The sequence below is a fragment of the Exophiala bonariae genome, assembly GCF_035927105.1.
Source record: "Exophiala bonariae strain CCFEE 5792 chromosome Unknown scaffold_20, whole genome shotgun sequence".
In the NCBI taxonomy this organism is placed as follows: Eukaryota; Fungi; Ascomycota; class Eurotiomycetes; order Chaetothyriales; family Herpotrichiellaceae; genus Exophiala; species Exophiala bonariae.
The window spans coordinates 155782-172159 of record NW_027042495.1 but is presented as its reverse complement, the minus strand read 5'-3'; the positions used below and the strand labels follow the sequence as shown (position 1 = coordinate 172159).

At 50.6% G+C, this 16378-nt stretch overlaps 4 protein-coding genes across 4 annotated transcripts; 1 reads left to right on the top strand and 3 right to left on the bottom strand.

Annotated features, from left to right (window-relative positions):
* Positions 1-412: 412 nt before the first annotated feature.
* On the top strand, positions 413-3339 carry LTR84_005353 (uncharacterized protein; the record flags this gene model as incomplete). Its single annotated transcript, XM_064848923.1, has 4 exons — positions 413-508; positions 561-1176; positions 1281-3007; positions 3109-3339. 4 exons carry the CDS (start codon positions 413-415, stop codon positions 3337-3339), a joined length of 2670 nt encoding a protein of 889 aa, XP_064704137.1.
* A 1634-nt stretch (positions 3340-4973) lies between these two features.
* On the bottom strand, positions 4974-8872 carry LTR84_005352 (uncharacterized protein; the record flags this gene model as incomplete). The annotated part of the gene is made up of 2 exons (XM_064848922.1): positions 4974-8638; positions 8737-8872. 2 exons carry the CDS (start codon positions 8870-8872, stop codon positions 4974-4976), a joined length of 3801 nt encoding a protein of 1266 aa, XP_064704136.1.
* A 1086-nt stretch (positions 8873-9958) lies between these two features.
* On the bottom strand, positions 9959-12023 carry NRC2 (serine/threonine protein kinase, AGC; the record flags this gene model as incomplete). The annotated part of the gene is made up of 4 exons (XM_064848921.1): positions 9959-10343; positions 10393-10777; positions 10824-11123; positions 11180-12023. 4 exons carry the CDS (start codon positions 12021-12023, stop codon positions 9959-9961), a joined length of 1914 nt encoding a protein of 637 aa, XP_064704135.1.
* A 1571-nt stretch (positions 12024-13594) lies between these two features.
* On the bottom strand, positions 13595-16296 carry LTR84_005350 (uncharacterized protein; the record flags this gene model as incomplete). Its single annotated transcript, XM_064848920.1, has 3 exons — positions 13595-14036; positions 14091-14195; positions 14255-16296. The coding sequence occupies 3 exons, from the start codon at positions 16294-16296 to the stop codon at positions 13595-13597; spliced, it is 2589 nt and encodes an 862-aa protein (XP_064704134.1).
* Between the last annotated feature and the right edge of the window lie 82 nt (positions 16297-16378).

The window sequence follows — 16378 nt, the reverse complement described above, 5'->3', positions numbered from 1 at the left end:
GATTCTGAAGAAAGTCCAGAAAGTCCGAACTTCGACTCCGGAACTCGAACTCGAATGCTTGGCACCACCATAAACGCTAAACCCTTTTGGACAATTTTGCAGGGCCTTGCATTCTTCACTTCCAAATTGATACAGCCTCCCTCAGATATTTCTCCGTGGCCTTGCACAGTCTTTGTGTGAAAGGTCTGATTCTGAATTGAGGTCTCGGACTGCAGAAGGGATATGGCTCATCAGCACCGGAACTTGATGACACAGCAACACCTGACTTGAGATCCTACTCTGGTTCAAGATGTTGTTTCCGCCTTACTAAAAGTGTATGCTACGAAAATCGATACTCATCCACAGGACTTGACCTCTACTAGCCCTGGGCGAAGCTAGAACACAGATCAGTTCAACAAGTCAGTCATAAACCATGGACGATTTTCCACACTTTGTCATTGGTCACCACGACTCCAAAAGACCTCTGCCAGTCACGTCCCAAACTGTTCAGAATGCTCATGCTGCAAATGTGAGAGTCGAATAATCCCCTCATGAGGTCCACTGTTTCTAATCCCCCAAAGTACGATATGCTCACAAGCCCAATAACAAGCCCCCATTTTCAATCTCGGGTTTTGACATTGCTTTCAACATATCTCTCCCAGGCGGCAAGTTCAGCTGAGGACATCACTAAGACAAAGAATGCTTCTCCAGTGGCCATTCCACCTCTGACACCGGCTGACACACCATTGACTCCTGATGATTCCATCAGCCAGATCATTGGTATTTCTAGTTCATGGATTGACCTCACATCTCCAGATCCAATTGTCGCGGATATTTCGCGTCAAGTTCTGAACCTCGAACTGGCTTATGCTGCCTTCTGTGGCATTACCTATCTTCTGATTCCTGGTCCCAATTTACGAGGTCATGGTACATCTGATAGTGCCATCGCTCAATACGGTCGTGCGATCATGGATGCACTATCTCAAGCTCCATACGTTCAAATATACATATGGCAATCCATCCTCGATCATTCAGAGGAACAGGTCAAGGAGATGGGCGACTTATCAGCTTTTGCCCGTCAACAATTCTTGGAAAACGAAGATCTAGATCAACAGAGCAGACTGGATCTATTTGGAACTTGGGAAGCTTGGGATATAATTAGATCCATCTGTAAATATCATGCCCGGTTGGGTGTAGGTAAGCATATGATAATCTCCATTCCCAACCCCGTGCCCCTGAAAGCCTACATGAGCAACGGCCATTCTGTTCCTATTGCCATCTGAGGCTGATAATTTCTCTAGCTTTGTCAATGCCGAAGCTTCTTCCTCCTGTGGCTGTTCAATCAAGGTGGTATTCTGAACCGGTTCGACTTCTGACTCTAGACAACAAAATATTCGCCAAGAATGCGAAGGGATATCCAGTCCTTTCTCGTGCTCATCAAGCAATGATCAGCCGGTTCATGCGACTTCGAACTCCACCATGGTTTCTGTTATGCGATGTTGGATCTGTCCCGAGTTCGAACTCGACCGATCACGACGGCCTCGCGACAAATACATTTCCAACAATTGCCGAAGCTGCTCAGAATCCACAATTGAAAGATCCAACACCTCAACTCTCATACATGCGAAACCTACAGACCAAACAACCAATCTTAACGCCTCTCGACAAATTCGGTGCCGGATACCAAGACTATCTCCAAGCTCCATTGCAACCACTGACGGTGAATCTTGAGAGTATTACGTATGAAGTCTTTGAAAAAGACCCAATCAAATATGCTTGGTACGAGCGTGCGATAGCCAGGGCATTACACGATTGGATCGAGCAAGGTAAGCCCACTAGTAACCCAGATGGCCGTGTCGTCGTTGCCGTGGTTGGTGCCGGTCGTGGTCCTCTCGTGACTCGAGCGTTGAAGGCCAGCGAGGACGTCAGTGTCGAAATCGATATGTGGGCGCTGGAGAAGAATCCCAACGCTTTTGTATTGTTACAGCGACACAACGAAACGATCTGGAATAACCGGGTCAAGCTTGTCAAATCTGATATGAGGACTTGGAGAGGTCCGATCCGCGCAGCAAACAATCAACCAACAAGTCGGGTATACAACACCGAGCAAGACGATTCTGATGATCAAGACACTCAACAGAAGGATGACCGCACCAACAGCTCAACCCCTGCAGAGACCGGTACGTTCACCGGCTCACCATCTCTCGACTCGACCTACCTCCTCGCAACCTCACAACCGACCAACACTCCGGCAACACCATACAAAATCGACATTTTGATCTCCGAACTCCTTGGCTCCTTCGCGGACAACGAACTGAGTCCGGAATGTCTCGACGGGGTACAACACCTGATGAATCCGGTACACGGAATCAGCATTCCCGCGTCTTACACCGCACACCTCACACCCATCGCGGCGCCGAAGCTGTACGCCGACATCACACACGGCATGACCAGTACAACGCCCAACGCAGCCGAGATCCCATATGTAGTGATGCTGAACGCGATTGACTATCTCAGCACCACCGCCGGCGCGGGCGGAACCTCCGACTCCACCTCTAGCGATGTGCCGTCAGGTGCCAACAAACCTCAAAGCCCATCCTCCGTCCCTTCGCCACCAAGCTATGCCCAAGCCCACACGCAACAGCGGCAACAACAAGGCAACAACGTCGACGACGCAAACCACCCATCCTCATCAGAAACACCACAGCCCATAATCGGCACAACATGGTCCTTCCAGCATCCAAACCCGCTCCTCCCCTCCTGTTCGTCTTCGTCTTCAACCTCAAACCCGTCGCAACCACCACCACCCTCCTCATCCACGGACCCTCTCCCCCCAATCTCCAACGCCCACAACGCACGACACAGCACACTGACGTTCCCGATCCCCCACCGCGGCACCTGCCACGGCCTGGCCGGCTACTTCGAGACCGTGCTGTACAAGGGCGTCGAGCTCTCTACCAATCCGGCTACCATGGACGCCAAGAGCGAGGGCATGATTTCCTGGTTCCCGATATATTTCCCGTTGAAGGTACGTACGTCTCTTGGATCAAGATTGCTTAAGCTCGGCGTCGTTTTGCTCTGTTTCCAATACCCTTGCGTGGCATTGTCTAATGTAATCCGTCGTCATAGGTCCCCCTAACGGTCCCGGATCACTCGGAGCTGCGTGTCACCATGTGGCGCAAGACGGACGACCGACGCGTGTGGTATGAGTGGATCGTCGACGTTTTTATCTCGGTTGGAGTGGGAGCCGGAGCTGGAGCGAAAGCTCCTGCTGCTGCTGGCGGAAAGAAGCGTGCGAGGAGAGTTCGCGTCGGGGGTAGTGAATTGCATTCGAGCGAGAAGGATGCTTGTCTGATGTGATGTGATGTGATGTGATGGTCCTAGAAGAGCCGATTTGCTTCGATTGGTGTGTGTATGGTTGCGAGGCATGGCGTGATATATCCTTCCGGGATGACGAAGCTACTTGAGTTACTGACCTGCCCAGGAGTCTAGGACGCCTGGCTTGGGTTCAACGTAGAAGCGGCGAGTGACGTGTCTAAACGTGAAGCACGGGCTCCGTCAGGGGGACCGCAGGGACCTGTGCAGTTGGCATCGTGTCTGGGCTATCTACTTGCCAGTGACGAAGGGATCGACCGGTCGCAAGCGAGTCTTCTACTCTTCTATCTACTCGTACTACCAGTGCACTTCCTTGACTTAGGTACTTAGATACTGTCGCGTAGAAACTTGGCGGCATCAAGGCGTCGGCGCGGGCCGTCTTAGCTTTTGAAAGTTAGCACTAACTAAGATATTCGTCCTCAGAGAAATTTTTGTTTCCATATATATTCTATACTTCGTCCACAGTCTTTCGCAATCGACCATAGGATGGGGAAAACAGGGCTTCCCGTTCGCTCAGCCGTACTTAAGCTCCATGCCGATTCGTTAGTACTAAAGTGGGTGACCATTTGGGAATCCGGATTGTTGATTGTTTTTGTTTTTTTTTGTATTTCTTTTCTTTTCGCATTTTTTGATTGACGGTAGGATGATGACGGTGCAGGAGGTAATTACAGCGAGTAATTCTTGCGCCCTTACTCGGGTCGTATGGATACCTAGTCTATAATATCGCTGCCGAGCCTTCGATCTGTTTGGAATTCTTTTCCAGCTTCTTAAGTGGTATGTCCACTTTCCTTGTGTCTTCTCGTGTATCTAATCGTGAACGACTAAGGCTCAATCGTGGGCGCCGTATACATCTGAGATGTCATACGACCAAGTGGTCACGTACGTAGATCATGTCATAAAATCTCCCGAGGAGAAGAGGATCTCCTTACCCCGTATCCGTATCTGTGTGGAATGACCGTACGTTCATTATGCTCGGTATTATTGGGGATACTAGTCTGCAGGTCCGTCATGAACTCCTTCCCTGCTGCTGTCGATGCTGTCGATGCTGTCTATGCTAGTGAGCCCAAATCTGTAGATTTCAACTCCATCCATCCATCCATCCATTTTTCCAAAGTACCTCAATCAGCCAAATCAAATTCCCTGGGTGTTGTGTTCGAGCTCTTTTTGTGTCTCCTCTCCGATGCTAAAAGGTGGTGAAAGGAGTGAAAAATAAGCCAACTACATACAGCTCGTGGGAGGGAGAAGATCAAAATACTCGCTCGAGTACCCAAGTCTGAATGTGAGCTTAGTTAAGCATATGGTTGCCCAGGATATGGAAAACAGATTTCCTGAATCAACATGTCACAAATCCAGCCCATCGAGGTAAAACTCCTTTTCGTAAGCTGATCCATTTGGGGTAGTCAAGACCCCGTCCGTTCATTCATGAACGCTCAATGCAAAAGCGAACGCTCAGATCAAATTAACTCAACCCCAAGTCAACTCGTATCCAAGTTCGTGTCCAAACTCGTGCTCAAGTTCAACTCCAAGCATCAAGCCAGGCGCCGAATCTGTCTCGGCAGCGATTTCTTCACACCAGCGTCAGCTACAACACCAGCCGCCGCCGCCACCGTGACGGCATCCTAGTCAAGCAGTCGCCCCTCGGAATCGCCCGTGCTCGCGGCACTGAAGCTCTCACTCCCGGTCTCGGTCTCCGCTTCGGAGACCGCGCTGCCGACACTATTATCGCCAGCGCTGCTGCCGGCTGACTCTTCAGGTTCGAACGTTACGATCTTCGGTGAGGCGACAGTGGCGCCGGGGATAGGGATTGGGGTGGAGATGGGGACGGGGATCTCGAGACTCTCGGTACTTCCGGTGAGTTTCTCAGCGAGGCTTTTGTTGTTGGTATCGTTGTGCGAGGCACTGGTCTCGGTGCTCAGCCAGCTTCTGCTACCTGCAGGGTTGGGGGCGTCTTTTGCAGGTTGAGTTGGTTTGGAGGTGTTTGCACCGGTGAGACCTCGACGGATGGCGAGGACGGAATCGACGATGACGGCATCGATGCCTTGCTTGACTTGTAATTTGACTTTTGAAGAATCGTTGTTGAGCGCGCCGTAGCTAACGCAGACGAGACCGCTCTCCTTGACGACACGGACGAGGCGGGGTGCATAGACGAGTGGCTCCGCGGCGCTGACAACACCGAGCAGATTCCAGCGACTCGCGAAGCGAATGGCTTCCTGGAGACTCGTGGCGCGCACGTCGCCGACGGGGGAGGTGCCCGCGTCGGTGAGGAACATGACGGGAATACTCGGCTGCTTGAAGGAGAGTAAGAGGCAGATGTCCGGGTTGAAGGAGGAGAAGATAATGTTTCGGCCTTTGCCCATGTCGTAGACTTTGGTCAGGACGGTGTCGACGAAGGAATTGAGTTCGACGGCGTAGGTATCCATTTCTTCGTCTTCGCTTTCAGAGAGCATTGGGTATTTCATCTCGATGTTGAATCCGACGTTGGAGGGCACTTTACGGAACATTTCTTCCAGAGTGGCGAAGGGGGCTTGGATGTGGTTTCCGCGACTGTTGCCTTTAAATCCTTTCTTTTTGAAATCTCGTGTGTGTTTCATTCGTTCTTCCATGTCGACTGATTCGTTGCTATCTCCTCCACCGACAGACATGGATCGAAGTCTGGGTCCTCGCGAATCTCCATTCTTCAAGGTACTGACCTTTGGGTTTTCAAAGGGCACGGGGGATGCCGGTCTTGAATGACGTGGAGTTCTCATTTCATTGACATGAAGGAATTGTTCCAACGTCAGAGTGTGCACTGGTGCATCGACTCCTGTTTCACTAACCAAGAAATCGTGGTAGATGACCGGTACATGATCCTTGGTGAGTTGAACGTCGAATTCAACGTATGACGCACCCAGATTGGCGGCTGCGATGAACGATTGAATTGTATTCTCACCCAGTTGAAGAGAGCGACGACCAGCAGCCTGATTTTTGCCCAATCCACGATGACCGATGACCATTGTCGAAGTCATACTCTTCCAGTATGTCTGATTCTCTGTGACGACCATACTAGGATGATGAAAAGGTGTAATAACCAGGAAATTGAAGGTCACAGAACCAATCACCTCGAGATCATTGGCGGCGACAATAGGAACTGTGACATCACCCTGTAGGAGCATGCGCTTAGTACCAATATTGGGTTTTATGGTAGAAAGCAAAGCCACGCCACGTCCGACGATGCGTTCTCTTGATCCAGAATAAGTCGGAATGAGATCAAAGAACAACTTGACTTTTGACGGATCTGCAGCATGGAAGACAATTGGCTCAGTGGAGATATTATCTTGCACTGGTAAATCAATGACTTCTGCTTCGCCTTCAGCAGATTTTGCAGACACCACGATTGAAAGTGCGGTATCAAGTTGCGTCGAATGCGCATTTGCTAAAGGTATTCTATCGAGATTGACGGGTCGAATCGACTTGCGGGTATCCATGGTACCAAGACTGACGAGGATCATGCTTTTATCCGTCAGGTATCGATGGCCGAAACTCTTGACGGGTTCGCTCATCTTCACACCCTGGGTCGGGGTGGCAATGCCATTTGATTTCCTCTCTGCCAGAGAAGACGAGACTGGGGGTGATGTCGATGCGACAGAGTCGGGATCTTGCTCTGGCTCTTGTAAGACCTCACAGAGCAATTTCGCGATACTGACATGTCCGCGTAAAGCTGCATGCTCCTTAGCGGTCCATCCTGATGAATCGAGTGTTTCCAGATCGGCTGAAGCTTCAATAAGGATTTCCACGACCGGCTGATGACCATCTACGCAAGCGATAAACAGTGGAGTCCAACCGTAGGTCTTCTCACATAGTTCAGTGTTCGCTTTTTGAATATCACTCCCAGCAAGCAAGATCTTCGCACACTCCAGATGACCGAATCTAGCGGCCAAATGAAGAGCCGAATCACCGTGATCGTCCTGATAATTGATATCGACACCTGCCTTGACCAGAAGTCCGACGATGTCGGCGAAATTGGCCTTTGTAGCTAGGGCCAGGACGGCTGAGGACTTTGGAGAATTCCGCCGTATGGTAGACTTGGAGAATTCTGGTACCATTGCTTGCTCGGCATCAAGTAGTGCTTGGGTGGTAAGTGGATGGCCACCAATTACGCTCAGATGCAAGGGCGCCCAGCCCTCGTTGTCCTGCCAGAATGGACCATCGATGCCATCTTCCACATTGAATATCTTCCACTCCTGGAGGTGTTCAATGATGACTTCGCACATGACTCGAATGCCGTATTCGGCGGCGAAGTGAAGGGGAGTACGCCCAGACGCATCTCGCGCCACCAGTCCCGGTCGCTGTGAACTTGAGAGACTATCAAGAAGGAAAGCAAGGAAGGAAATCGAGGTGTCGGCCCGAGTCACGATCTGAGCTCGTTTGCCTTCCTGAGGGACGGACCTTTTAAAGGGGAGCACAGGAGGTGTTGCGGGATCAATAAAGTTCGTCAGTTCTGTCTCCGCACTGGGAAGGAGTTGAGTGCTGGGCTCCTGGTCAACGTTCGAGTGCTTACGACCAATCGAGACCACCAGACGATGGATTGCATTCCGACCATTGATGTCATCTGCGTCATCCAGAAAGACTATTTCCCGTAGGAGACAGGTAGTTGAGACTCGACTCCGAGCAGAGATGGCTCGTTGGAGTAATAACTTCAAGAACTCCTGGATGGCATGCTCCGAGATATCAGAATCCGGTTTGGCACGGAGTTCCTGGATGAGTTCTTCTAGGTCAACGGGGTCATCTTGTCGTATGCCGGCCTCGAGCTTTGCCGTGCGTTCTGGAGAAACATGCAGGGAGGGGCGAGAAGTGGTGCGTTTCAGAGAGGCCGAGGATATAGATGCCCGGTCCTCATTACTGATGGTGACAGGGACCTCGCCCAGTACGGAGATCCAATCGTTGATTTTACTCAAGGAACTGGACAACTGCGCATTGGTCGCAAACGCTGAAGGATCGACCCTCAACTCGAGATATTTCTTCTGCGCCTGCGCCTCGGGGATCCGCTTATCCAGCTTTTTCGTGATCTTGATGAAGCCCCTCCTATTGACCTCGCCATACCACTGTAGATTCCGCAACTGGGCGCGCAGTTCCAACAGAGCCGCAAGGAGGTCTTCACGTTCATCTTCTTCGAGTTGAGCGGCGGCCTGGAGGGAGGGGGAATATCGGTCTTCGAGCAGTTTGAGGCGCCTGGAGAAATCCTGATACTTCTTGTTGTAGAAGTGGTCTACGTCTTCGAGGTTGCGGTCCAAGGTGTAGAAGAATCCTGAGCACAATAAGTATTCGTGCCAAACAAATCAAAAATGGCCCAGGGCCTTGAAGCCGATCGATTAAGATCGGGCCCCGCAGCGATTATGTTCCTACCAGCAAGATCGAGTTTCCCGTCCTGCTTCACTCCTTCCGCCGAGGCTTTGATCAGCTTCTTCAGAGCTTTGTAGTTGATGTACGAGGACGCCCATTCGGGGACCTGGTTGCGGGGCAGATTGCGTCCGAACTTCATGATGTTGGACTGGGTGCAGTTCTCCCAACTCAAAAACGCAGTCTCAGACCAACGGACAAAGAACAAGAAGAGGGGAATTGGATAGTAGAAAGGGCCATGCGTAATCAATCGGTCACAGATAGGTAAGGGATCTTAGACGGACTCGACGAACGGGGATAAATGGGAGGAAACGAGGGGAGTTGGCCATAGCAGACGATGGAGTCGTACAGGGTGTGAAGGCCAGCTCAACATAAGGCGCATGTCCCAGACTAACGGGTGGTTCCTCGGCCCATTTGGTAGCGGAGAGAAACAGAGGGACGAGACAAAGGGAATCAAGTGAAGGGGAGAAAGAAGTGAGAGTAAAAAAGGTCAGAGACTGTCTCGTGGAGAGAATGCTGGGTATTATTGGGCCTTTTGCTTGAATTTTCCGGGCGGGCGTGCTATTGGTTATTGGCCAGAGATGTCCCTGACCGCTTCACGTTTTGAAGAACTTGAAGAGGGTCAGTCGAAGAGGGTCAAAACATCCACCCATTCGGAACCTTGCATATCACATGGGATGAGAGACCTGGTGTAGGTAGGGATGAATAATCCCGGCCGCTACCGAATGATGAGGTGAAGGTGAAGGTGGAAAAGGCTAACTTGAACGCATTGTCTCTGCCCTGCATTGCATCTTCGTCATTCACACCACGGCCTCCTCCATCAATCCACCAATCATCAATACAATACAGGGGACTGGAAATGGAAATAGATCTCGGTTTCCATCAATGTCATATAAAAGCTACCTTGGTACTTGGGGGATTCAGTAAACTCCTGGTCTTCAATCCTCTGTATATCTGTACATGCGCCTTTTTGGTTCATGAGAAACAAACGCCAGAAGATGCCTGAAAAGCCGTGACCAGCATAGCGCTCCGAGTTCCTCTTCCACAAGTTGCACCTGACCTGAAGATTTGTCGGAGTGAGAAATTTGAGAAGCTTTCCATCGCCTCACATGATCACTGTCCACCAATCTGAGTGAACGCCAACTCCGGGGAATACCTTAAGTAGATACTTAGGTAGTAAGCTTCCCCGGAAAACCCAAAAAAAGAGGCCAAGTGCCACCGGCTAACCTCACCGCCCGTTGGTCGGTGGTCCACTGTCTTGCATTACAATCGTGTCTTCGTCGTCGTGGTGTAATGTGACACTGTTGAATTCCAAGAATGGGTCCGCGATTTCTCCTCCAGGAGTCGCCATCCCCGAGTCAAGAGGCACGCCCTTGAGCCTCGTGGCTGATCCTCCAATCTCGACGCTGCCACTGTCTTTGACCGTTCGGAAATTCAGGGTGTCAATTGCACGACCCTGATGTGGAATCATTGGTGGCTTCATATGTCGAAGAAGTGCCCATGTGATAGGTCGGAAAAATGGATGACTCTTGACATCAGACGCTCCTGCCCGTGATCCCAATCGTTTCATCTCATCTTTGATCAAGAGCTTGCGAATCACAGATTTGCACAGACTGCAAAATGTCAGTCGACACCCCAAATGACGGACATCGGAATACTTACTTGCTCACTTGGGTGGAGTGAGAGTGATCTGGGAATGGCACCTCATCTCGAAGAATGTTGGCGAATGTCGCATTACGATTCTTACCCTTGAATGGTGTCGTGCCAAACAGCATCTCATAGATCAGAATTCCAAGCGTCCACCAATCCACCGCACTTGTATGCCCGTTACCCTTAATCACTTCTGGCGCAATGTATTCTTCTGTGCCGACAAATGAATTGGTGCGGAAATCAGCGATACACGATTTTGTGTCCACAAGTGGGTATCCTGTAGGATTCGAAGCATTCCGAGTCCCCAGGATCATCGTTGGAGCGCCTCCCGAATCCGATTGTTTCGACAAGTCAAAGTCGGATAACATGATATGGCCTGATTGATGTAGAAGGATGTCTATCCATGTCAGCACCTCGATCAGACGCGCTGCGGACAAACTTACTTTCGGGTTTCAGATCCCGATATATGAAGCCCATCAGGTGGAGATACTCCAAGGCAGCCGTCACTTCGGCCGCATAAAACCGAGCATCCTCTTCGCCTACACACTTGTTCGGTCGGGTTTGTAGTGCTCGGAAGAACTCTCCTCCACTGCAATATTCCATGCATAGGTACAAATGCTCCTCGGACTGAAACGAGTGGTATAATGTGACAATAAACGGGTGATTGCTCGTCGCCAGGATCTCCTGTTCGGCGAGGGCTCGCTTGATCTTGTTTCGCTTGATCATTTCCTTTTTGCTGAGGACTATTTCAAAGTCAGTTTAGTTTACACCGTGTGCTGACAAATGGCAGCATGCCCACCTTTCATGGCATACAGCCGATTCGACTTCTTCTCACGGACCAAATATACCTTGCCAACGTCGCCTTTGCCGATGAGTTTGATTTTATCGAAACTACCAGGACCCACCTCGACATTCCGCACTTTGATCGAATTCGAACTATAGGTTCGTCTAAATGCGATGGACTGTCGGATTTGTCCCGGCAGAGGGGGTTTTGAACCAGGTTGCGGAAGGCCAGGAAGACTCAACGTGCTGACATCCTCTTGGGCTATCATTCCGAGGTTGGGCGAAGACCCTGACCCGACAGCAAGGGGCTCCTTGCCCAGTTCTGCGGTCTGAGGTCGATCGCCAGCGTTCTTACTTGAGTTGAACAGTCCTTGTGCGTTGGGGGCAGAAGCCACTCGTCTCAGCTTTCGGGCCAACTCTTCTTTGCCTGCAGAAACCACATTCTCTTGTACCGATGAACCATTGACCTGGACCTTTGGGGTATCGGGAGGGGAAGGGGGAACACTCCCCTCATTGTGGTGTCGCAAAGCCGGAAGACCTTGGTGCATGAAATAAGGGTTGGCCTGCGCAGTTGGAGAGGCTATAGTATCGTCAAGAGGATGGCCATCACTGGCAATGGTGGTGGAACGATTCCGGCCTAACGCTGGGAGAAATCGAGACTGTTTGCCAGGCTTGGTTTCGGTCCTGGGAGTTGGTAAACCATCGGAACCTATCGAGGTCTGACTGCCACCACTATTTATACGGAAGAAATTCTTAAGTTTGGTGGTAGTCGGTGTATGTGTACCTGAAGGGGTATCGCCATTGAGGTGTTTCTTGGAGGAGAAGGAGAGACTTGAAAAGTTGCGTTTCTCAGTAGCCATGGTATTGCAGAGACCAAGTGAATGGATCCGCAGAATCGGGATTGAAAGGTGGTCTGGATACTCGAAGAGCGACCGACTTCAGGAAGGCTTATGTAAACCTGGTCGAGAAGTAGAAGTCGCGGATGGATGATGAGGGGGACAAAGGTGGTGGGTGGAGGATAGAGGTGGGTGAGTGGACGGCGATGGATTGGAAATAGGGCGTTATCTGCGGGACGCCATGTCAAGATGGCAGATTTCGGCTGGTGATTAGAAGCCTGAGATGGATTCAGACGTCTCTGTAGGAATGAGCGAGTGTAAAATAGATTGCAAATTGTGTGGCGATGAGGAGGGAGTAGGGAGAGCAAGTGCTGTCTGCTTAGAGAGTGAGGGTGATGCCGTTGATGAGGACTAGGGAAGTTGGTAGTGAACTAGCCGGTACTGCCACTAACTTGGATGGAGGAGGAGCAATGCACCTGCACCCGCAACAATGTAAAGCCCTTGTGGAGTATGCGTGGTAGCTGCCACTGGCACCCTGTAGCAGCCTGCTTATAGGCCTCTAGGCTGCGTGTCGCACCTAAATTACCCGGGGCCGGCTGCTAGAGGCATGGCAGTTAAATGTGGGGGTCAAGAAACGTGGGAAGCTCTCTCACTCGCGTTCCTCCATGAAAAGTTGAGGTCTCAAAGAATAGAATTGTATATTCTGGTCTTCAAGCTCCAGCGAGTTGTGATCAGGATCTAACTAGTAATACTGTGTACGAATCTGTATTATCCCTCTGGCAGATTACCTGAATGTCACATCACAGCAGTAAGCAGCAATTTGCACACAGACCACCGTCTGGACTCGGGGATGGTAGGCTCCCTTTGAAATCATTACGGGCTAAAAGGGGAGCCACTTTCTATTGCTTGCTTTCTTCTGCCTCTGCCTCGAAGATCCATGAATGTGAAATAAATGAGAGCAAACGAGTGCTTTAATTGTAAGCATCCAGGTTTCCACTTTGTGCTTTGACTTGTTGAACACTGCCAGTCGTCGTCATCGCCCAGGAATCAGGACATCTGCAGCTGCACCTCCGGAACCCGGTTGATTTCTCAGCATCGATCGACTTTGACATCTTCCTCCATCCTTCTTCATAATGTTACCTACTCCGTACAGAAGACTCATCAATACTGAATGACCATGTGCTTGGCTCAATGCCTGCCGGGATTGGCTAGCTTTATTGCAACTATCACTTGCTATCATTATCTAGCTCATGCAACTGTTGGTCTGCATTTGATCCTCATGTATGTTCCGAGACTGAATACATCTTCAATGCTTTCGACACTTGTTTCCTCAAGCGTTGGTCATGCCATGCCGTGTTGAACTGACATTGGTGAATATGCTCTGTTGTTTGTTTGTGTCATGCACCCTCCCAATATCGTGAAAGTCATACAGCCAACCATACTAATCATGTCTCCAAGTTGACGACTGATCAGCTCGTACCTATCATACATCCCAAGGAAGGAGGCACTCCAATCTCAATATTACTGCACACCAACTCGCAGTCGAAATCCAGGCTTGGTATCCTAGGACAAAGCCTCAGATCTTCTGTACTCCCTCAACGTTGGGGTGGAAAAGCAACGTCTCCCTCACTCGCCTGGCTCTGAACCTGGCGTGAATGTGGACCGAACCATGCGCCTCCGGTTGGGCTTGGTCGATGAATAAGAGTTGGGCTACGAAACTTTCCTGCTGCAGAAAGTAAAGACTTTGCAGAGAACTTCTGACCGTCAGTGGTTCCATCGAGCATGTGTGGAAGGTGACCCATTGCATGCACATTCTGCACAGACACTGATGAGTATCCTTTATTGACCTGAGCATCTTGTAAAGATTCCCAGTCCTTCATGATTTGATCCTGGCTTGGCCAATCTGCCTGGTTATTGCCTTGATTCCAGATGATGGAGGTAGATGCAAAAGTCTGCGTTCCCGAAAATCTCTCGGTCTTTGCTGTGACAGGCGGATGATCAGCAGGCTTGTAACTTGCATATTCAAATCCATCGCTCCTAAAACTCGGGTTAGCATTCGACCCGGATGCGCGGGGGTCTCACTCCACATACATTGCCAAATCATGTCCAGCTTGTTCGAAACTTCCTTGCTGGGGGCGTGCGGAATGAGAAGTATCAAATGACATGGTTTGTCTGGAGTTCTCGGTCTGGGTGGCACTAGATGCACAAGCGCAATCAGTCAAGAGCTCTAGTGAAAGAGTTGAGAAGCAACAAACCTTTCCTCCATGCTCATTCCATTCAAGCCAAATGACAATGACATTTGATCGAACGCTTTCCCCTCGGCAGAACGTTCTACATGAACAAATTGGTCGGCCATTTCCTTGGTCACGACTGGCTTGGAGGTCCAGTAGCGTCGCTCAAAGTCGTCCATGTTGAAAGATGGGGGTCGCTGTAGTCCACGACCTGGGACCTCATGATATGTGCCATCGGGAAGTCGGACTTTGCTGACCACTCCTTGTGGAAGTCTCATGGCGTCAAGTTGGAGCTCATAATAGGCCTCAACACTGGCTGGTGCGTTTCCAGGCTTGACTGGCAACCATTCGACAGTTTCCGAGTCATTCTCGCTGATGGGCTCGGGGATCACCGCAACGGCTTGTTGATTGAAGCTGGATGACTTGGAGCTAGCCTGAGATGTAGAGGCAATGATTGATGACCCCACAGGCTCAGCTGGAGAGTCGCTTTGTGAACGAAGAATAGCGGCCAACATCTCACTCTGTTGACGTTCAATGTGTGGAGGTGGACGACCAATTCGGACACCCCACTCATCAACTCCTTGATCACTGGCAGGGCTGGAAAAAACACTCTCAACAACTTTCCCCACTACTTCCTTGCCAGGAGGGGATGCTTTGCGCGGAGCTACAATTGGGATAGCACAGCGTCGTGCCTTGATGATAGGGTGACTGGTCTTGGTGCTTGCATCAAAACGCTCTGATTTCGAATCGACCATGGTGTTGGCAGATAGGGGTTGAGTTGCCGTGGCTGGCGCTGAGTTGAGAGGAACATAGCTCTCAGCTTGAACATTCAAGGGGCTGCTCTGTTGAGTCGCATGATGACGAGTGGCTGCTTGATTGTTCTGTTCAAAGGCAAGCTTCTCCTCCCAGTAAGTTATTTCTTTCTTCACATCCGCACGCTGCGTGACAATTGCCATGCGCTGGTTGGTAACGTTGATGTCACGGTTGATGGTAGCCCGGAGGCGGTCAATTGACTTGAGTTGTTTATCAAGTTCTTCGAAAGTTCCCTTAGCAGCAAGGAGCATGTGTTGACAGTACACCAGAGCGCCCTGGCCCTCTGCCATAGGCATAGGACTTGGGATACCGTATGGATCTCCATATGAATACAAAGAAGGATGGTATTGGTTGCCAAATGGACCAGGGTAGGTAGTGATGCTTGGACCAAATGGAAACCCTGCCATCGGAAAGATCGGTGCAGGTTGAACCGCGTAGCTATCGAGTGAGACACCTGGGAACAACGGGATGGGTTGGATCAGTGGGAAAGTTGGTGATTGAGCAGGCACTGCATTGGCAACAAAATGTGCAGTTGGGAAAACAAAGTTGGGGTCAAGACCATTGCCCAGGGCATAGTTGTCTGTAGTCTCTGAACGCATAGAGACATTGGGGAGGGCTGTCTCAGTCATTTTCATGCCAACTTCAGACTTGACTTGATTGTTAATCTCCTTCGGGATCGGTGCAAGGATGTGTGGGCTTTGTGCTTCCTTGGGTGAATCCTTGCGAAGATCGACCGCACCGTTGGAGGAGGGTTGGAGGGAAAAGACGGGAGGTCGCTGACGTTGCTCCATCGGAACAATGCGGCCACCAGTAGTGACACGTTGATGGGTGGGTGATGAATGCTTTTCAAGAAAGCGAGCAAAACCTTTGTCTTTGTGGGTGTTGATCTCTCCAATGCTGGGTGGAACTGTGGGTTGTCTCGCAGGTTGCATCACACCACGTCCAGTGAAGGAAACAACTTCTTCTGGCGATTCACTGGATTCGTGTGACCAATTTCGAGGCTGGTCACTGACGACTCGACGAGTGGCCATAACACAGGCACCCAGTGGAGGTACAACACCAGCTGAGGAGAGTGAGAAGTCAGTGTCTGGATCACTGTGCTCGATACAGAAAACCTTACCGCTGGCTGCGTCGTATGTGAACTTGGACAGATCGATGTTGGATTCTGTTGCTGAGGGAGCGAGTTCGAGGAGGCGAGTCAGGGTGTACCTGCGTGGCCGAGTAGGCAGGGAACCTGTGATTTGTTTAATCATACTGGTGATATCTGGTGTATTGAGCGCAGCTTGAGATGTAGTTGCGTTTCCAAAGAAGAGCACCAAAAAGACAGCCTCTCGA